At 47.1% G+C, this 22733-nt stretch overlaps 2 protein-coding genes across 2 annotated transcripts; one reads left to right on the plus strand and one right to left on the minus strand.

Annotated features, from left to right (window-relative positions):
• The first annotated feature begins 11556 nt into the window (after positions 1–11556).
• On the plus strand, positions 11557–15506 carry LOC125518519 (putative disease resistance protein RGA4). Its single transcript, XM_048683343.1, has one exon. The coding sequence runs from the start codon at positions 11791–11793 to the stop codon at positions 15121–15123; it is 3333 nt and encodes a 1110-aa protein (XP_048539300.1). The 5' UTR covers positions 11557–11790; the 3' UTR covers positions 15124–15506.
• Positions 15507–17081: 1575 nt separating this feature from the next.
• LOC125518530 (probably inactive leucine-rich repeat receptor-like protein kinase At5g48380) lies at positions 17082–20374 on the minus strand. The gene is made up of 3 exons (XM_048683349.1): positions 20216–20374; positions 18449–19334; positions 17082–18351 (listed from the first exon to the last, which is right to left on the minus strand). The coding sequence occupies exons 2-3, from the start codon at positions 19268–19270 to the stop codon at positions 17356–17358; spliced, it is 1818 nt and encodes a 605-aa protein (XP_048539306.1). The 5' UTR covers positions 19271–19334; positions 20216–20374; the 3' UTR covers positions 17082–17355.
• Between the last annotated feature and the right edge of the window lie 2359 nt (positions 20375–22733).

Raw genomic sequence — 22733 nt, forward strand, 5'->3', positions numbered from 1 at the left:
CCCCTGAAGAGTGGTCTATTCTTATTGAATCTCGATAGTAGTAACACACATATTCATAATGTTGAAACCAAAAGATGCAGAGTTGATAATGATAGGGCAACTTATTTGTGGCACTGCCGTTTAGGTCATATCGGTGTAAAGCGCATGAAGAAACTCCATACTAATGGACTTTTGGAACCACTTGATTATGAATCACTTGGTACTTGCAAAACGTGCCTCATGGGCAAGATGACTAAAACGCCGTTCTCCGGTACTATGGAGAGAGCAATAGGTTTGTTGGAAATCATACATACAGATGTATGTGGTCCGATGAATATTGAGGCTCGTGGCGGATATCGTTATTTTCTCACCTTCACAGATGATTTAAGCAGATATGGGTATATCTACTTAATGAAACATAAGTCTGAAACGTTTGAAAAGTTCAAAGAATTTCAGAGTGAAGTTGAAAATCATCGTAATAAGAAAATAAAGTTTCTATGATCTGATCGTGGAGGAGAATATTTGAGTTACGAGTTTGGTGTACATTTGAAACAATGCGGAATAGTTTCGCAACTCACGCCACCCGGAACACCACAGCGTAATGGTGTGTCCGAACGTCGTAATCGTACTTTACTAGATATGGTGCGATCTATGATGTCTCTTACTGATTTACCGCTATCATTTTGGGGTTATGCTTTGGAGACGGCCGCATTCACGTTAAATAGGGCACCATCAAAATCCGTTGAGACGACGCCTTTTGAACTATGGTTTGGCAAGAAACCAAAGTTGTCGTTTCTGAAAGTTTGGGGCTGCGATGCTTATGTGAAAAAGCTTCAACCTGATAAGCTCGAACCCAAATCGGAGAAATGTGTCTTCATAGGATATCCAAAGGAGACTATTGGATACACCTTCTATCACAGATCCGAAGGCAAGACTTTTGTTGCTAAGTTCGGAAACTTTCTGGAGAAGGAGTTTCTCTCGAAAGAAGTGAGTGGGAGGAAAGTAGAACTTGATGAGGTAACTGTACCTGCTCCCTTATTGGAAAGTAGTGCATCATAGAAAACTATTTCTGTGACACCTACACCAATTAGTGAGGAAGCTAATGATAATGATCATCAAACTTTAGAACAAGATACTACTGAACCTCGTAGATCAACCAGAGTGAGATCCGCACCAGAGTGGTACGGTAATCCTGTTCTGGAAGTCATGCTGCTAGATCATGATGAACCTACAAACTATGAAGAAGCGATGGTGAGCCCAGATTCCGCAAAATGGCTTGAAGCCATGAAATCTGAGATGGGATCCATGTATGAGAACAAAGTATGGACTTTGGTTGACTTGCCCAATGATCGGCAAGCAATTGAGAATAAATGGATCTTCAAGAAGAAGACTGACGCCGACGGTAATATTACTGTCTACAAAGCTCGACTTGTCGCAAAAGGGTTTCGTCAAGTTCAAGGGATTGACTACGATGAGACCTTCTCACCTGTAGCGATGCTTAAGTCTGTCTGAATCATGTTAGCAATTGCCGCATTTTATGATTATGAAATTTGGCAGATGGATGTCAAAACTGCATTCCTGAATGGATTTCTGGAAGAAGAGTTGTATATGATGCAACCGGAAGGTTTTGTCGATCCAAAGGGAGCTAACAAAGTGTGCAAGCTCCAGCGATCCATTTATGGACTGGTGCAAGCCTCTCGGAGTTGGAATAAACGCTTTGATAGTGTGATCAAAGCATGTGGTTTTATACAGACTTTTGGAGAAGCCTGTATTTACAAGAAAGTGAGTGGGAGCTCTGTAGCATTTCTGATATTATATGTGGATGACATATTACTGATTGGAAATGATATAGAATTTCTGGATAGCATAAAGGGATACTTGAATAAGAGTGTTTTCAATGAAAGACCTCAGTGAAGCTGCTTACATATTAGGCATAAAGATCTATAGAGATAGATCAAGACGTTTAATTGGACTTTCACAAAGCACATACCTTGACAAGATTTTGAAGAAGTTCAAAATGGATCAAGCAAAGAAAGGGTTCTTGCCTGTGTTACAAGGTGTGAAGTTGAGTCGGACTTAATGCCTGACCACTGCAGAAGATAGAGAGAAGATGAAAGATGTTCCCTATGCTTCAGCCATAGGCTCTATCATGTATGCAATGTTGTGTACCAGACCTGATGTGTGCCTTGCTATAAGTCTAGCAGGGAGGTACCAAAGTAATCCAGGAGTGGATCACTGGACAGCGGTCAAGAACATCCTAAAGTACCTGAAAAGGACTAAGGATATGTTTCTCGTATATGGAGGTGACAAAGAGCTCATCGTAAACGGTTACGTTGATGCAAGCTTTGACACTGATCCGGATGATTCTAAATCGCAAACCGGATACGTGTTTACATTAAACGATGGAGTTGTCAGTTGGTGCAGTTCTAAACAGAGCGTCGTGGCGGGATCTACGTGTGAAGCGGAATACATAGCTGCTTCGGAAGCAGCGAATGAAGGAGTCTGGATGAAGGAGTTCATATCCGATCTAGATGTCATACCTAGTGCATCGGGTCCAATGAAAATCTTTTGTGACAATACTGGTGCAATTGCCTTGGCGAAGGAATCCAGATTTCACAAGAGAACCAAGCACATCAAGAGACGCTTCAATTCCATCCGGGATCTAGTCCAGGTGGAAGACATAGAGATTTGCAAGATACATACGGATCTGAATGTTGCAGACCCATTGACTAAGCCTCTTCCACGAGCAAAACATGATCAGCACCAAGGCTCCATGGGTGTTAGAATCATTACTGTGCAATCTAGATTATTGACTCTAGTGCAAGTGGGAGACTGAAGGAAATATGCCCTAGAGGCAATAATAAAGTTATTATTTATTTCCTTATATCATGATAAAGTTTATTATTCATGCTAGAATTGTATTAACCGGAAACATAATACATGTGTGAATACATAGACAAACAGAGTGTCACTAGTATGCCTCTACTTTACTAGCTCGTTAATCAAAGATGGTTATGTTTCCTAACCATGGACAAAGAGTTGTTATTTGATTAACGGGATCACATCATTAGTTGAATGATCTGATTGACATGACCCATTCCATTATCTTAGCAACCGATCATTTAGTATGTTGCTATTGCTTTCTTCATGACTTATACATGTTCCTATGACTGTGAGATTATGCAACTCCCGTTTGCCAGAGGAACACTTTGTGTGCTACCAAACGTCACAACGTAACTGGGTGATTATAAAGGAGCTCTACAGGTGTCTCCAAAGGTACATGTTGGGTTGGCGTATTTCGAGATTAGGATTTGTCACTCTGATTGTCGGAGAGGTATCTCTGGGCCCTCTCGGTAATGCACATCACTTAAGCCTTGCAAGCATTGCAACTAATGAGTTAGTTGCGGGATGATGTATTACAGAACGAGTAAAGAGACTTGCCGGTAACGAGATTGAACTAGGTATAGGATACCGACGATCGAATCTCGGGCAAGTAACATACCGATGACAAAGGGAACAACATATGTTGTTATGCGGTCTGACCGATAAAAGATCTTTGTAGAATATGTAGGAGCCAATATGAGCATCCAGGTTCCGCTATTGGTTATTGACCGGAGACGTGTCTCGGTCATGTCTACATTGTTCTCGAACCCGTAGGGTCCGCACGCTTAAGGTTACGATGACAGTTATATTATGAGTTTATGTATTTTGATGTACCGAAGGTTGTTCGGAGTCCCGGATGTGATCACGGACATGACGAGGAGTCTTGAAATGGTCGAGACATAAAGATTGATATATTGGAAGCCTATGTTTGGATATTGGAAGTGTTCCGGGTGAAATCGGGATTTTACCGGAGTACCGGGAGGTTACCGGAACCCCCCGGGAGGTATATGGGCCTTAGTGGGCCTTGGTGGAAGAGAGGAGAGGTGGCCAGATATGGGCCGCGTGCCCCTCCCCCCTTGGTCCGAATTGGACAAGGAGAGGGGGCCGGCCCCCCTTCCTCCTCTCTCTCCTCTTTCCCCCCCTCCACGAATCCTATTCCAACTAGGAAAGGGGGGGGAGTCCTACTCCCAGAAGGAGTAGGACTCCTCCTGGCGCGCCACACCTTGGCCGGCCGGCCCCCCTCCATTGAACCTTTATATACGGAGGCAGGGGCACCCCTAGAGACACAAGTTGATCCACGTGATCATATTCTTAGCCGTGTGCGGTGCCCCCTTCCACCATAGTCCTCGATAATATTGTAGCGGTGCTTAGGCGAAGCCCTGCGACGGTAGTACATCAAGATCGTCACCACGCCGTCGTGCTGATGGAACTCTTCCCCGACACTTTGCTGGATCGGAGTCCGGGGATCGTCATCGAGCTGAACGTGTGCTAGAACTCGGAGGTGCCGTAGTTTCGGTGTTAGATCGGTCGGGCCGTGGAGACGTATGACTACATCAACCAAACGCTTCCGTTGTCGATCTACAAGGGTACGTAGATCATACTCTCCCCTCTCGTTGCTATGCATCACCATGATCTTGCGTGAGCGTAGGAAATTTTTTGAAATTACTACGAAACCCAACAGTTTCGTCAAAGGGTCTCTGATCGTAGTGTCGCGTTAGCAGCATCCTGCAGTAGTGGGAGTTCATGGAGTTGTTGCATGTTCATGATGAGGGGCTCAATGTGCCCGTTGGTGTCCGCCCACATGCCAACCCTGAGTCGGCCAACAAGACCAAGATTCTACCCTACCTTGTTGAGAAGAAGCTAGCTAATGACAAGAAGACTTGGGTGCTGAACCCATTCTTTGACATCATGCATCGGATCTTCTGCAACTCACTCTTTCCTCGCAGAGGCAACAAGGACAAGGTGCATGCCTATCTTGTGGATATGATGCTCGTCTGTGAGAAGGCGCGCCTCCAACAGACGGAACCACTTGATGTCTCACATATCATGTGGTGTGAGCTGCAGTTTGCTGTGTTCAATCATACGGTGCCCATCTATGGACCTTACCTGTTTTTCTTGATCTCGAAGACTTGGGAGAAGCTCTTTCCAGGTGAAGAGTTTCATGCTCCCAACTAGATTCGCCATGAGCGTATCAAGCTACGCATCAAGAGCAAGTGGGCTAACACCACTACATGGGCGGAGGCAGAGGCTGCTAGGATGGATGTGGATGAGGATGATTTTGAGGAGGAGGAGGCGGCTGAGGACAGTTCTGAGGGATACAATCCTCCCTCTACTGAGCCCATTTGGGCTAAGAAGCTTGAGGCCAAGATGAAGGCTTTGTTCTGCACGCAGGCCAAGGGACAGTACCGGACTCATGTGAACGCCAACATGGCTCGAGTCGCGACAAGGCTATTATGAGACAGGTTGGCCTTGAGGTCCAGTATGGCTCTGAGGAGAGGATCACAGATGAGGAGCAGTGGACCAGACAACACTGCCGGTGGAGTGAGTCAGAGGAGGAGACTGGAGTTCCCTCTTCATCCCGTGCTGTTGAGGGGTCTAAGGAGGAGGAACATGACTGGTGATGCCTTAGAGTTCTACCAACACCTGTGTCGTAGGTGTCCTCTCTGCCTTTTTGGTGTCTCGATGCCAAAGAGGGAGAGAGTGTAGGATTTGCGAGTCTTGTGTCGTGTTTGCGAGTCTTGTGTCGTGTCTTGTTTCGCTTTGCTTTCGTTCTGTTGAACCTTCACTGCTTTGGCTTGTTGGTTTGTGGTTGTGTTCGTGTGAGTCCAGGAGACTATCATATGGTGTAAGAAATATGTCCTCAACTTATCTTATTGTCTTACCGTATTATCTAGTATGTTGAGTAGATTGTGAGCTTATACTATCTTGTGCCCTTTACTTCATGCTCATTTCTTTACCTTGCCTTCACTAGTAAATTCGCACGTGCAACGCACGTGTAATCTTCTTAAGCCTCTCATCTTGCAACAAGATGCCCTTTGTCCTTCGGAGAACACATCTCTAATAGTATATTTGTGTCATAGTGGTTATATGCGGACATATGTGCAACCTTCAATTATCTCCGACATTTGCCAAATTGATGAAGTATTAAGAAATGAATTAATATCACTACATTTGATCCATGAATGTTATTTAATAGCAGGTGATACCTAATACCACATGCCTATACTTAATCCCGATCTTGACAAACTCATCATATGAAACCACAAAAGAAAACACATTCAATCAATTACACAAAACACAGACTTATGAAGTATTTAATATCAACAAAATAAAGAGCAGGGCATTTCGGAGACCGACCTCCATGGAGCCCTTTATTTAGATATTTTTCATAAATTTCTGTTTTAAAAAAATCAGAAAAAAGATACACATATATGCAAGGATGTAAAGTGCATGTGTGGAAAAATTCAGGATGAAATATCTTGAATTGCGAGCTGCACAAAAAAACCATGGACTTTAAAGGTGAACAATACATATGCTAAAAGCCCCAGATTTCTCTTTTTGTGTAGCTCACATTTTAATGGTTTTCCATCTGAAAAATTCCACACATGTACATTATGTATCTAGGTATATGTGTATTTATTTATAGAATTTTTTGAAATTGAAAAGTTCAAATTTTGATGTTTTCAAATAAAGGCCTCCATGGAGCTCGGTCTCCGTTTGGCATTTTCGCAAAATAAAACTGTAAATTAACTTTGCATAAGCCATGACTTAAGTACGCGCAAATTCCACTGAAATCAATCATCCGACCCACTATTTTGTGCACAATGGATTATACACAAAAGTGAAAGAAATATTGTCGACTTAATCTTTTAGTAACTCTAGTATGATTGGAGAAGCATGAAGATATTTTACTGATCTTGATGCCTAGTAGAAGGAAAAAAGTAGAGCACATAGACTTACCAATGGCTAGTTGTCACGATGTTTTTTTCCAGATTACCATAAGTTACATACGATAAATATGTCATCTCTGAATTTATTGTAGTGACATCGCTGACTATCTTCTAAAAAGGATAAGACCTGAGCAATGAGTTATCAATTTTCCTTCACCAATATGATGGACCTCTCAAATGGGGCTTCTTGCAACCAGCAAAGATCCTACATCTTGTCACCTCAGGTTCAGAATATTAGCTTCAGCATAGCAACCACTCCAAGATTTGCAGTACTACTATCTACGCTATTTTTGTGCCCTTTCATATAAGTAACAACATCTATAAGATCATTAATATGCACCTTTATAGTAAGGCAAAATGAAATAATAAGCATCTACATGATAACAGGAAGTTCAGTTTTATACCGGTCTGCTTGTGAATGTACTTGATTAATCACATTGACTTGATTTTTTTCATATGGACAATACTATGCAGTTCCCTTCATCTTGGTGAGAACAAATGCATAGGTAGACGTCTATACATTTGAAATTGCTAATTAGCTGAAAAGGCGAGTCCGGTCAGATATAAACACAACAGAATAGAAAAAGACATCATATCAATATGACACCTGGCGGCTGGTGCGTGGCAAGGGCATGTAACTGGCCAAACTTAACACAATGATAGATCCAATGGCCATGGTCGTCGCTTGAGCCTGGGTTGGTTCCCGGCCGGGTGGATGCACCCTGTGGAAGCTGAGAACCCGAGGGGCAGCGTCAGCCGACACCTGCTCGATGTCGACCTTGGAAGGGCACCAAGCATGAAAGATAGAGTGAGAGCCGAACAGGGAGACCACCGCCGACTCTATTGCTCGCCATTCTCCCCGCCAAGAAGGAGATCAAAGGATCCGGTTGGAGGATGTCGAGGCTGCGAAGCTAGTGAGGCAGTTTTCCGTGGAGCCGCCCGGATGGACGGTGAATAACACCGACGAACATGAGGCGTCCCCGACGACCTGCTAGGCGGTATAGGAGGCGGCTTCCAAACGGCTGGCTGTAAGAGGATGTGCCGTCCCTGGCAGCCAAGCCAGGTGGTGTAGGAGGAGGCATCGCCGCCAACGACCGGCCAAGCGGGGTAGGGAGGCGGCGCCGCCGACGGCTGAGGCAAGGCGAGGTGATGGGTTGGGGCAACACAAAGATGGGAGAGGCGGCATCCTTCAAGGTGCGGCGGCTCGAGGCGATGGGGGAGGTGTCGTGAAGGTGCGGCGATCGGAGGCGATTGGGGCGATGCGATGATGCAGCAGTTACTCTCCTTTCTTTCTTTCTTGATTGACGTGGGCAGTTTATTTCCTTTCGTGCCAAAGGAATGTGATCACGGAAGAGAAATTACTTTCCTTTCTTTCTTTCTTGACTGATCGTGGGCAGTTTCTTTCCTTTCGTGCCAAAGGAAGGTGATCACAGAAGAGAAAGTTGTGTTTAGCACTAAACGCGTTTAGTCGCTCACCATTAGGACAATAACAACTGTTGGATGAATGCGAATGGATGGCCGAGATCTGTTGGATCTACCTCACTGGGTCTTTTTATATTGGTATAGATGCTTAATGTCATTCATATTGTTGCAAGGATTGCGTTGTTTATGAAATATAGGGGGAGTGTTGGTCCTAGTATGTGTGCCGTGCAGTCCAAAGCATTTCTATAGAGTGCACACATCTAGGGGGAGCTTGTCTATATTTTATAGATGTTGGGTTTGCTTATGTTCATTTTATATCCCTATGCGCAAATCCCGTATTGTCATCAGTCCACCAAAAAGGGGGAGATTGTAAGGGTATATTTCTCCCTGAGTGGTTTCGGTGATTGATGACAATGCATTTGCGGACTAATCATGTGCATTGAGCATTTCAGATATCTCATGTCTAGGCACAAGACGATTCGGTGCCCCTCGGAGCCTATCGAAGATGGCGTTTCTCTATGTTTCTTTTTGGTGGATTGGAGACATAGGAAAGTCGTACTATTAAGAGGGGTCCGCTTCGAAAAGGTTAGGGTGGAATCAACACATACACATATGTTCCTTTCCACCACCTTTTCTTCGCTTCATTGGAGCACCGGTCGTTTTCCCTTGTCGTTGCGAAGAGAAGATGAAGGCCTCCAAGTGCTATTGTTCTGTGGCGTGCAGTAGTACTGCTCAAGGAAGCAGTAGTACTGCAGCGGCCCACGGTAGTACCGCCCTTGGCAGCGGTAGTACCGCTCCTAGCGCGGTAGTACCGTGCCCTCTAGCCCAGAAGGGTGGCATGCGCGGAAGTAGGGGGAAGTAATTTTTTACTTCCGCACCCTACGCAGTAGTACCGTTCCCTGCGAGTTGTAGTACCGTGCTGGATTTTCGCACAAACCGAAACTCAGCGGAAGTAGCCACGGATGTAATTTTCTTAGTCCGTGCCTTCCCAGCCCAGAGTGAACCCTGCCTTGTGGTAGTACCACAAGGGCACGCGGTAGTACCTCTCTGGCGGTTCTACCGCTCATTGCTATACGCAACAGGGCCTCGTCTGGCCCCTGCCGCACGAGCGGTAGTACCGCACAGCCTAGCGGTAGTACCACACGCCCGTGTGGTAATACCGTGGGTATGTGCGGTAGTACCACCTGTCGCCGGCTGAGTAAGTGGGTAACGGTTGGATCCTTTCTCCCACTATATAAGGGGGGTCTTCTTCCCCAAGTTGACCACCTCTTCCCTCCCCAAGCTCCAATGTTGCTCAAAGCTCCATTTTCGTCTGATCTCTGTCTCTAGCCAATCAAACTTGTTGATTTTCTAGGGATTGGTTGAGAAGTCCCCGATCTACACTTCCACCAAGAGAAATTCGATTCCCCCATTAATCCCTTACGGATCTTGTTACTCTTGGGTGTTTGAGCACCCTAGACGGTTGAGGTCACCGCGGAGCCATATTCCATTGCGGTGAAGCTTCGTGGTGTCGTTGGGAGCCTTCAATTAAGTTGTGGAGATTACCCCAACCTTGTTTGTAAAGGTTCAGTCGCTGCCTCCAAGGGCACCAATAGTGGAATCATGACATCTTGCATTGTGTGAGGGCGTGAGGAGAATACGGTGGCCCTAGTGGCTTCTTGGGGGGCATTGTGCCTCCACACCGCTCCAACGGAGATGTACTTCCTCTCAAAGGGAAGGAACTTCGGTAACACACCCTCGTCTCCAGCGGCTCCACTCTTGGTTATCTCTCACCTTTACTTGTGCAAGCTATATTGTGTTGTATCCCTTGCTTGCTCTTGTGCTTGTTGTTGTTGCATCATATAGGTTGCTCACTTAGTTGCATATCTAGACAACCTACTTTGATGCAAAGTTTAATTTGGTAAAGAAAGGCTAAAATTGTTAGTTGCCTCTTCACACACCCCCCCTCCCCTCTAGTCAACTATATCGATCCTTTCACAAGCTCTACATCGACGACTCGGGCTGGGTCCGGAGGCCGACTCAATCAAGTATGGGTACCGGGTCCCCTTCGGCAAGATCCATGCCTTCATCGGCATAATTGGCAAATTTGGTCCCGAGCCGAACATCGTCTCCGACATCGGCGAGCCGGCTCTACGCACCAGGCCTGCCTAGGCAAGATCCGATCGGACTCACACTTTCGTTGGCTTCACCCATGGAGTCAACCTGTCAGGAAATCCGGCGCGGGCGGCGACTTGGCGGCGATCGATCCGGGGCGGCGGCGACCCGGGGGGCTCGGCTCAGCGGATCCGGGGCGCGTGGTGGCCTAGCGGCGTGATTCCGTCGGTGGATATAGCCGGAATCGAAGGCGGCGGGACGGGCAGCAACGGTGCCGGGTGGCTGCAGGATGGGGCGGGGAACGCGCGCTGAAATGTCCCTCCAGCCAACCGCTTTCACGAGATACAGGCACCGACGGGGTGGGAGAAAACTATGTTTTCACGGGTCGGAGGGGCAATTTACCGAAAAAGGCTTTCGCCCCGCTTTATATATAAAGCAATAACCACACCTTACAACCAACAGGACAATAGGAAACGGAAAATACAATCGACACGGATAAAAGCACTACGGAACAGCTAACGAGCTCCGAAGAACCCAAAAGTACTTCGGAGCCCACGACGGTTACATATCATGACACGGACACGCCCGCAACAAGGGAGCTAATCGTCGCCAGAGGAGAGCCATGCTTCGTCGTCTCCCATGGCCACTCGGTTCACCATCCGAATCTGCCGCCGAAGAGGGCACCCCCGCCCTCTCGTCCTGGATCAAAGGACGTCGACCCATCAGCAAGCAAAGCAGCTCACCCCGAGCACGCTTGAACCAATGAACCAGTTGCCGAGAGAGTGACCGCCCTGGCGACCTCACCTCTGAAAGAAACCCATACATCGCCACCGTTTTCGGTCAAGACCCAGAAGCCCACCGCAACTGTCGAGCATGAACCCTACTAAAGAAGCCGACCAACACCATGCCAAATCCCGGACCGATGATCACCCAAAACGACGCCTTCAAGAAGTACACGACGCTGACGCGCCATCGCTGCCCCAATCCAGAGATCGTAGGGTTTCACCCGAGACCAGGAGGCGAGGGACAACGGCGCCACGGGCGTTGCCAACGTCGCGAATTTTTTTAAGGATCGGACGCATTTACGATGTCATCCCTGTTCGTGGTAGTACCCTTTTCTCGCGAAACAGCAGTTATTTTGTGGGTCCGCGCCATGTAAGGGTCCTGCAGCAGGAAATCTGTAGTGCCGTCGAGTAGATTCGAGTGGCCAGTGACTCCGGTAGTCCCTCCGTCATTCCCCACGCGGAGGCGACGCGACCCAGCCAAGTTTCGAGCCCGTCGGGCGTCGGCGTCGCCAATGCGAGAAATAGCCCCGAAAACCACATGGCGAAGCGTCCGAAATTTCCACGGCCTGACAATCCAAAACCCCTCGAACGGCCCGGAGGAGGCTCCACCTAGCCGCTGACCCCTCGTCTCGTCAACTCCTCCCAATCCCCTCGGCTCCCGACGACCGGCCGGCGAGATGGCGGAGGCGGTGGCCGGCTGGCTGGTGTGCCCGGTCATACGGATCGTCGTCGACAAGGCCAAGTCCTGCGCCGCCGACCGGATCAGGTGGCTCAACGGCGGCGTCCCTGATGCGCTCCAGCAGCTGGACGGGGCGCTCACGCAGCTCCGCGCCGTGGCGAGCGCCGTCGAGCGGAGCCGCGGCGGCGGCGACCTCGACCGGTGGCTGCTGCAGCTCAAGGACGCCGTCTACGAGGCCGACGAGGTCGTCGACGAGTTCGAGTACCGGACGCTCGGCCCCCCGCGCTCCCCCCTCGTCAAGATCGGCAAGCAGCTCGTCGGCACCGACGAGTCGCTAAACAGGCTCAAGGGCGTCATCAAGAAGCTGGACGGCATCAACGACAGCTCCGGGCGGCTGATGCAGGCGGCAGGCCTCCAGCCGTCGTGGTCCGGCGAGTTGAGCGGCCACCCGCCCACCCCGGTCGGCCCGGCCACAGGCTCGCTGCTGGAGGACAGCGAGGTGTTTGGGCGCGACGCGGAGCGGAAGAAGATGGTCTCTTGGCTGGTCGCCGCCAGTCCGCCCGACCGCGCAGATCCGCGCGCCGCCGCCATCCCCGTCGCCGCGATCATTGGGCTCGGCGGGATGGGGAAGACCACGCTGGCGCGCGTCCTGCTCCACGACGATTTGGTGAAGGAAACATTCAATCTGGTGATGTGGGTGTGTCCTTCTACCACTTACCACAAGGTCGGGCTCGTGAAGCAAATCCTGCAGTCTGCTGGGGTAGAAGTTCCTGACAACATGAACAACTTTGACTGTCTCCAGAGGCGGCTCGAGGATGCCGTGTCATCCAAGAGGTTCCTGCTGGTTCTCGACAATGTCTGGAACAAAGGGGGCATGGACGAGGATAACTGGAGCGAGGTCTTGGCTCCTCTCAGATGTGGCCAGCCCGGCAGCAAGATCATGGTCACCACCAGGAAAAAGATTGTAGCAAACCTGCTGAAGGCGAGCAAGCTGGTCCCGTTGGACGGACTGGCGTTCGCGGATGTCTGGTCGCTGTTCACGAGGATTGCTTTCAGCAATGACAGCGCTGACAAGCATCCGGCGTTGCAGGCAATTGGAGAGCAGCTTGTTCACAAGCTCAAGGGGTTGCCATTGGCTGCCAAGGTCGTCGGCGGGATGCTCAAGGCTTCCCGGAGTATCAGTCACTGGAAGAGGATCTCGGAGATGGAAAGCTATGCCAATGTAACCTCAACGCTAGAGCTGTGTTACCGGAACCTGCAGGAGCACCTGCAGCCATGCTTTGCAATCTGCAGCATATTTCCGAAGAACTGGCGGTTCAAGCGTGACAAGTTGGTTAAGATTTGGATGGCCCTGGATTTCATCCGGCCAGCTGAAGCTGATGGGAGGAAACTGGAGGATGTAGGGAAGGAGTACTTTGATCAACTTGTGCAGGGGTCCTTCTTCCATGAACGCAAAGAGGGCCATCAGAATTACTATTACATTCATGACCTGATGCATGACCTGGCAGAGAGTGTCTCACGAGTTGACTGTGCAAGAGTTGAGAGTGCTGAGGAGAAGCAGATACCTCGTACAGTTCGGCACTTATCCGTTACTGCTGATGCTGTCACGCAGCTCAAAGGCCGGTGCGAGCTCAAAAGATTGCGCACGTTCATAATTCTAAAGCATTCCTCGTCTTCTCTCAGTCAGTTGCCAGATGATATCCTCAAAGAATTGAAGGGTGTCCGTGTGCTTGGTTTGGATGGCTGCGATATGGTTGATCTGTCGGATAAAATTGGTCAACTGATGCACCTCAGGTACCTTGCTCTTTGCAAGACAATTACAAGGCTTCCACAGTCATTGACAAAACTGTTCCTTCTTCAGACCCTAAGTATCCCTAAGAGGTGCCGCCCCGAGCAGTTTCCGAAAGATATGCGGAACTTGAAATATTTGCGCCATCTGGATATGGACAGGGCAAGTACGTCGAAAGTTGTGGGTATTGGGGAACTGATTCATCTCCAGGGATCAATTGAGTTCCATGTTAAAAGGGAAAAAGGTCATATGTTGGAAGATTTGTATGATATGAATGGTCTCTGCAGAAAGCTCCATATCAAGAACCTTGATGTTGTATCCAGTAAACAAGAGGCCAGCAAAGCTGGCCTGAGAAAGAAACAGGGTATTAAGGTGCTGGAACTAGAATGGAATTCCACTGGTAAGAGTGACCCTTCTGTCGACGCTCAAGTGTTAGAAGGCCTTGAACCGCACCCGCATGTTGAAGAGGTCCGTATCAGAAGATATCATGGTGATAAGTCACCGTGTTGGTTGGACATGAGCTTCAAGTTGAAGGAGGGAAGTACACCGTGCCTACTTAAATCTTTATATTTGACCAACTGTAGGAAGTGGGAGGTCCTGCCTCCTCTTGGGCAGCTTCCCTGCCTGAAGGTTTTGCATTTGAAAGAGATGTGCTCACTGAGACAGATTGGCAGTGAGTTCTATGGAACCAAGTTGATTGCATTTCCATGTCTGGCAGAACTTGAATTTGATGATATGCCACAGTGGGTTGAGTGGACCAAAGAAGAGAGCATGACCAATGTTTTTCCCAGGCTCCGTAAGCTGAATCTTTTGAACTGTCCCAAATTGGTTAAAGTGCCTCCTTTCGCTCAGTCCATCAGGAAGGTCACTGTCCGAAACACAGGGTTTGCTTCACACATGAAGCTATCCTTCTCATCATCGTCGAGAGCTTGCAGTGTTGCACTAGAGACATGTTGTGCCACCATCCTTACAATAGGTTTGCTGCACCGGCAACAGGTGGAAGCAGTCGCAGTTTTGACTCTGCGGCGCTGCCAAGGCGTAAATTTTGAGGACCTTCAGGCACTTATCTCACTGAAGAAGCTGCATATATCCCATCTAGACATAACAGATAAGCAGCTGGGTACTTGTTTGCGAGGTTTACGATCACTCACCTCTCTGGAGATAGACAACTGCAGCAACATAACATCTCTTCCACATGTTGAGAGTTCGAGCGGATTGACGACGTTGCACATTCGACAGTGCTCCAAGTTGTCCTCTCTGCATTCCTTGGCGAGTTTTGCAGCACTGGAAAGCATGTCGGTCGACAATTGCTCCAAGCTCACCTTAGAGTCTTTCCCTGCCGACTTCATCAGCCTCAGTTCTCTGAGAAAATTGAACATAATGTGCTGCACGGGGCTGGAGTCGCTGCCAAACGGCTTCCCGTCTTCACTGCAAGTTCTTGATCTGATTGGGTGCAAGCCAGCGCTGTTGAACCAGCTGCAGCTCAAGGACGGGCCAGAATGGGATAAAATAGCTCATATCCCGATTAAACGGATCCATTGACCAGAGGCTCGTTGTGTTGGTGCATCCGATGCCGTTATCATTCAGTTCGTTGTCGCCGTTCAAGAATGCCACCTTTCCTATGAAATGATCAGATAGAATCGACGCGGTATGTGCATTTCAGATTACATAGTCGATGTCTGCCATTTGTGTGTGAAATTCTAGTATGCAAGATGAGAGATGCCGGATGGATCTGTATCCCTCCTGTATGTATGTAATGTGTGAAATTCTAGTATACTCATACGTTCTGTATGTAACTAATGTGCCCTTTTGGCTGATGTACATTCTCATTACTCTTTGTCTCTTTCTGTTTGTAGCCTTGCTGCGATTGACTGAGCTGTTAACAAATGTAATCACTAGCTAAATTGGATTGGTGTTATTTCTTTTCGTTGCTTCAACTTGTCCCCCCTTTACGTTGATTGGTAAATAACAAAATGTGGGTCAGATTTCAGTCCACAACGCATACGTCACATGTACTACTTTTATCATTGGGATTTTTTGTTTTTTTGCTCTAGTCTGAATTCTGAAACATGTTTCAGCACACAACACCTACGTCAGGACCTTTGGATCAAGTGCTAACTTGATCCTCCTTTTCCTGGTCTACAATTTGAAATTTTAAATTATTTCAATCACGGCATACTACAGAAACCCTTTTTTTTTGCAAGTAACCAATTTCAGGATATGATTAGGAGTAATTATGGCTGATAAAACCAATGTTAATATTTTCATTCAGCATATCATTTTCCATATAATAAAAGTTTCGAAAAGGTTGAGAGACACCCACTTTTCTGAACGAAGGGAGCACCGTAAGGTACCATTTCAGACATTCGCGCCTTATATATATTTTTTTTCTCAATAAAGGACAATACACACTCAGTTTGTAAATCAAGAACTAGTCGAGACATTGAGGATGCACAGGGACAAATTATTAAATAAAAGAGAGAACAAATAACATGACGCCCAAAGTGTCCTCAAGGCGACCAAGGGCACCCTACACACCATTGATTACGAGTCGAGGGACTAGTCGAGACTAGTCGCTAGACTAGTCTATGAGTCGCATTCTGGGTGTCGACTAGAAATCTCATGTAGACTAGTTCGCCGAGTCAAGGAGTCGAAGGACTAGTCGTAGACTAGTCTAGACTAGTCGTGCACCTTGAGTCGTTCGACTCAATTTTTTTATTTTTTTAGGGATTGGGAGGGGATAAGTGAGCCAGCCACCCTGCCCCTTTCCTTCATTGCTTATGCTCTTCATGGATCTGCACTGGCCATTTCCCTCCATTGCTTCTGCTCTCCCTAGATCTGCCCTACGGTCTCCCTCTGCTGCCTTCTGGCTACTGGATCCGCTCGTCCCTCAGGTTGCAGTAAGCAAGCAAGCATACTAGCAAAGTAATTTCTCCCTTCTCTTCCTTCCCTTCTTTGATTCGATTTTTACCCCCTGCCCTCTTCTTTATTTCGTTTTGTTTGCTTCAGTTTCAAGATCCTTAGGTCTAAAGTGCAATGCCTATGCCGGAAATATCTCAAGTACTATATTCAGCAGCTGCAGCTCAGACCAATGAGCAATATGATCCATCGAAGGATCCTGCAAGAAGCCAACTAGGAGCAAGGATCCAACATGGAAATATGCTTACTGGACTAATCTGCAGGACAAATTGACGCTCCAATGCACTTTCTATAGTATATATTATTAATACTAGGTTTTAGTAATTGATTACTGCAAGTTGTGAACTACAGTACCATGTCGACTAGTCCAGCAGTAGTCTACACTAGTCACGATTAGTCTATGAGTCTCAACCTTCAACGACTCATCGACTCGTAAACGTTGCTACACACATCCTTGGCAACACATGCACTACAAAAAAAGGTACTCAAAAAGTCGAAGACAACGCCTTCAGGAATGCGCCGCCTTCGCCAAATCCAGAAGGCCAGATAACGGGTGTTCACCCCAGAGCGCAATCCCAATATGGCATAATCACATAGTAACTCAAGAGTTAGCTAACTAACAGGCACTCCATTCTTAAACAGGTAGTATGAAAATTATCCTCGCTGCTACTAGCACCACCTTCCAATGGTGGATAAGGGAACCAAGCTACAAGAACTATATATACATCGTATGCAGCGTACCGCTACTCCACTTGAAGCATGGTAATAATGCTCATGGAAAAAATATTAAAGACCATACAGGGGAAACGCCTTGCGGGCAGTCATACTTGCCATCTGCAACATAAGAATTTGTGATTACATGGCGACAATGAGCTCGTCCGGGGTTTCTCCATCTGTGCTTAGAGGTGGCAGCATCATGTCGTCCCCGGCCGAGAAATGATACTTCTCCCCAATGGCTCTAAGCAGCTGATAAACCTCAAACATGGTGGGTCTCTCCTTCGCGGTGGTGACTGTGCAAGAACATGCGACTTTCAGGAACTGCATCAGCTCACTGTCATTGTCCTTCCCTATCAACGACTTGTCGATTGAGTCTTGGAGAATGGAATTGTTGGATAGGTAGGTGATCCACTCTACTAGATTCCCCCTGAAGTTATCTGGAGCAGTGGAAACCTGAGTAGGCCTCTCACCGGTGATAAGCTCGAGGAGAACCACTCCGAAGCTGTAGACGTCACCCTTCGGTGTGGCCACCAGCGTGCTCCCATACTCTGGTGCCACATAACCAATATCTCCAAATTCCCCGTTGACAAAGGTACTGAGATGGGTGTCTAGGGGGTTCATAAGCCTAGCAAGCCCAAAATCTGAAATCTTTGGTTCATAGTCGTCATCCAAGAGGATGCATTTGGAGCTTATATTGCGGTGAAGGATTCGAGGATTGCAAGTGTGGTGAAGATATGCAAGACCTTTTGCTGCACCAATACCAATTCTTAACCTCAGAGGCCAATCCATCTTGCAATCTTTCCCCTCTTCATGTAACTGATCATAGAGTGATCCTTTGGGTGTGTGCTTGTACACCAACAACTTCTCCTTCTTAGCAATGCAAAATCCAAGTAGAGGAACCAAGTTGCGATTCCTTACTTGGCCAAGTGTCTTCATTTCTGAAGTGAACTGTGATTCAGAATGTTGTGAATCTTGTAGCCTTTTGACAGCAAGAAAAGAACCATCAGGTAGCACTGCCCTGTACATAGTCCCTGTCCTTCCAGTAGCTATGATGTTTTCCTTGCTGAACTGTTTGGTGGCCTTCATAAGATCACTTAGTTTCATCTTTGAAACTGGATTCTCAAACATAGACACCTGGATAATTGACAAAACCATGACAACAGTAAGTTATTGTTTTGCACATTGCCTTTCGATCCAAAATAAAAGAAAAGGAAACAACAAAGTAGTTTACCTTGATTGTTTTTGTTCCTTTGATACTCTTTGCCCACTTATTTTCATCCTCATCCTTTTTTGCTTTCTTGGCTGGTAATTTCCGCAGACAAACGAACACAACTATTGCAACAATTATGATCACAACTACGACGCCAACAATAGCTCCAACGATTGCCGCATTGTTCTTGCTCTTTGCTGAAGCCTGGCATTCATCTAATGGAGCCCCACATAGCCCTTGATTACCGGCAAAATTCGATGCCGTGAAATTTTTTCCTAATGAATATGGAATAAACCCTGATAGTCGGTTCTCTGCGACATTGAATGCAGTTAACCGAGTCAGAAGACTGAACTGCGGTGGAATTTCGCCACTAAACTGGTTATGTTGGAGATTGAGGACGTTCAGGTAAGTCATGTTTGATATATTTGGTGGGATGGTGCCAGAAAAACCATTGTAGGAGAGGTCCAATGATGTTAAGTATGGTATTTCTCGGGAGATGTCTTGAGGGATAGGTCCTGAAAAGTTGTTGTTTGACAGATCCAGCCCAGTCATACTGCTACAATTCTGAAGACCGTGAGGAAATGAACCCTGGAGACCGAGGTTGCCTAGGTGCAAAGAAAGAACTCGGTCCTCATCCGGGTGCCAACATTCCACGCCGGTAAATCGGCATGTGAAACCAGCAGTGCGGTTGTCAAAATTCCATGAGGACTTGAGTACACCGTTGGGGTCAATCACTGACTGCTGAACAGATCTCAAGCACTGGATATCAGCTTCAGAGGCGAAACAAGGGAAGACCAACAACAGTAGAAGAATAACCCTGAGAGGAGCATAATGATTTGCCATCGAGCACTTGCGCCTAACGTCACCTCTCGTCCGTGACAATACCACTTGTAGATTCAAGCTTCACCTACACGTAAACAGAATCGAATTTATAAAATTAGAGAAACACATACCAGTTGGTGATAACAGACATATTCCAAAACGAAAATATTGATTTGATTGTAATACTGAAAAGCATAACACAAGGACGGCATCAGTGGGGAACTGATCCCCACTACAGCCATAGCACATAACATATGATGCGAAGGTTCAGCTACGATTAGCACCAAAGAATAAGTGCAACCGGTCGCATGGTAATTAATCATCCCCCCTAATAATAATAATAGTAAAAACTTGCAACCCTGTTCTTCCATTATCTATATGAACATAAGTGGAAACTTGCAGCCGGAGGCAGTTCCTGACCCAAGAACCACCAATCGAGACCACAATTATTATTTATAGGAACAACCAACGAGGTTTTTCTTATTAAATATCTCGAATTTCTCGCAACAGAAGCGAACGGCTCGAACCGCCAAAAGGCGCACTTTACAGAAAGAAGGAAATCTAAGGGGCAGCAAAGAAAAATCTCCAAAAGGGATGGCGCCGCACCATCCATATGTCGCATGTGTGTATGCTATTTTTCTCCCTGATTTCCCTCCCGGGGGCCGGCCCTCTTGGATTTTTTTAACTAAAAATGAAGAACCACCGGACGGACAAACCCCTTGCTGCTGCTGCTTCCCCAGCAACAAACCCCCACCAATCAGGCCAAGAGGCAGCGATTTCTTCCCCCGGAATTTCTAGCCGGAAGACGAACTCCCTCGCCGTACATGGACATGGCAACTCCGCGAACCGCTACTGTACCCCCCCCAAGAACCCGCATCCACGGCGGCACCAAGATCATTTTTACCACAGCAAAGCATGGAAGAACATCAGGAAATCTGAGAGAAGAGGCGACGTCGAATCGATTACCTGAAGCTCGCCGTCCGCGCATAGGTGGGAACCGGGAGGACCCAGGGAGGGGGAGGGGAGAGAAGAGTCTGTGAGTAGTGGGGAGAGGAGGGAGGGAGGACCGGAGGTGGGAGGAGGTGAGAGGAGAGGAGAGCAGCCGCCCGTCCGTCAAAGAAAGGGAAAAGAAAGTGGAGGCGAGGGAGTTTTTCTAAGCGGGTGGGGGCCCAGCCGTGGGCCCGGCGAGGGCGAGAGGGGCGCGCAGTATGGACTGGGGACGCGGAGATCCACGGACTTTGCCGGTCAACTGCCCCAGTCAACCCGTCTGCTCCCTCTCTCTCTTGATGATGGGTGGCCGGCCGGACGAATGGCTACGGCGCCACCGTGTCACTGAGGTCGGAATGGAGGAGGTGGTGGGTGACGGCCTGACGGGTCTCGGGTCCCTTCCTTTTTCTCCGTCGTGACCACGGAAGATATTGCAAGAACTAGCCAAGGGGCGTTCAGGCTTCCGGTTTTTGTTTTCATTTTTTGCGGGCGAGGTTTCCGGGTTACCGCGGCCATGATCGTGACTGCTAAAATTTGGAGTATGTTGCACGCTCGTAAAGCTTAGCCCAAAAAGTCTTTCGCCCCATTTTATTTATTATATATAAAGCAATGATCAAGCATTACCACCATCGTTACGCAGAAAACGAACGCTGGCAAAGTTTAGACCTGGACAATATTTCTCCATTTTAACACCAAATTAGTGCAAATAATGTTGTATCGGGAATAAAAAAATCATTTTGGCGAACTGGACGTAGCTAGGATGATTAGATTCCTGGTGGAGAAATAGGTCCATCGGTTTTCAAGTTCTAGTTTTGACGCTAGTGTTCGTACTTTTCTAAACTTATTTGAGATTTCGGTGATGTTCGTTCGGTGGGAAACGAAGTTCCCGTCGATTACAACGCCTATGTGGTAACTTCGTCAAATATAAGATGTGTCAGCTCAATCCCTCGAAGATGTGTGCACACGTTCATAGGGCTGCGTGTACATGAACATTTGCATTTTTACAATGTTTCAAAAGAGAGATCATTTGAAAAAGCATATTCTCTCCAACTATATTTTAAGGAAAAATACCCAAAGAGCATTTCATAATTGAAATTTATCAACAAAAAAGTAGACAAAGACTTCTGGGTAAGTGTGGCGATTATTTAGGGATCAACTGATGCATTTCTCGATCCCCCCTCCCTCCCTCCCCCAAACATATCTTTTTTCTTGGAACTTCGCTACCTCTTTCGGTTTTTCAGATGTTCAGGTGGTAACTACCGGTGGAAAAAACAGTCACTCTGATTGAATCAATTTTGGTTCCAAGTTTGCCACGTTTTTCTCGCTTCGCCTTGGTGTCGGGGACATGGCCCTAACACCTAACCAATGGCGGAGCTACAGCAAGGCCGGATTGGCCATGGCCTGCCCAATATTTTGAAGTTTGTACATTTTTTTACCGTTGGACCTTATAACACTAGTCCACACGCTATTTCCTTCATTTTGGCCCGCCCAGCCTGCCCAGAGTTGGGCTTTAAGCTCCGCCACTGCACCTAGCAAACTCGTATAGAAGGCAGCTCACTCCTGGATTTCAGGGGCCCAAAGCAAGGTGGAGCAAGCTAAGGCGAGATCTAGGTGAAGGTTAAGGGTTAGGGTGGAACATCCACCAATGCCATATGGTTTAAAGAGAATACTAGATATGCTGACAATGTCATCTAGACTTTACCACCAATACAAGTACAAAGCTATAATTTAAGTACGAATGGTGGTAAGGATAAAAACCGCACAAGGACATGACACAATAATATATCAAATTTGAATATAGCATCAACATTGATTGTATCAATACATTTTGCTTTGCACCTCGAAATATAGTTGATTTTTTTATTAATTTGAATGTAGCTCTAAGCCAACCAGCCCATCGAAATTGGGATTTTTGTTGTTGCCACTATATTTTGATAAGTAGTTTCATATCAACTGAATCAAAAAATATTAGCTACGGTAGGTTGCTTTGTCTCCTCGGTTGGTATTTTTTTTCAATGTTAGAGTGTGGGTTTTGAAGTAACTGGGCTGAAATAGATAATTATTAGTTATGCCCTCTCATCATTCTTGAAGCATAACTCAATTAAATAGCAATCTTTACTTTTAGTTTATCTCTTACTTTTCTCATAATAATAAAATTATAAATGAAAGTTTGTATAAATGTATCTGAAATATTAGTATACCAAATATCATAGATCTTAGGTACGATGTAGTCATATGAGTTATTCCACATGTTATGTGGAATGTGAGATTGAAAGGCTTGGAAACAACGGTCGGCTTCTCCGACGTCGGTTTGTCTGCGTTCGGGCCGTCTCGACCTTCACCCCTTCTCCTCGTCGCCCGGGCGCTACTCCCATCAAAGGGCTGGTCCTCTCCTAGCTGCGGTCCACCGCTCATCTCGCGCCCGATGCCGCAGGACCGAGCTCGTCTCGCGCATGATGCAGCAGGACCGAACTCGTCTCGCGCGCGATGCAGCAGG

Source organism: Triticum urartu, chromosome 1 (genome assembly GCF_003073215.2).
Source record: "Triticum urartu cultivar G1812 chromosome 1, Tu2.1, whole genome shotgun sequence".
NCBI lineage: Eukaryota > Viridiplantae > Streptophyta > Magnoliopsida > Poales > Poaceae > Triticum > Triticum urartu.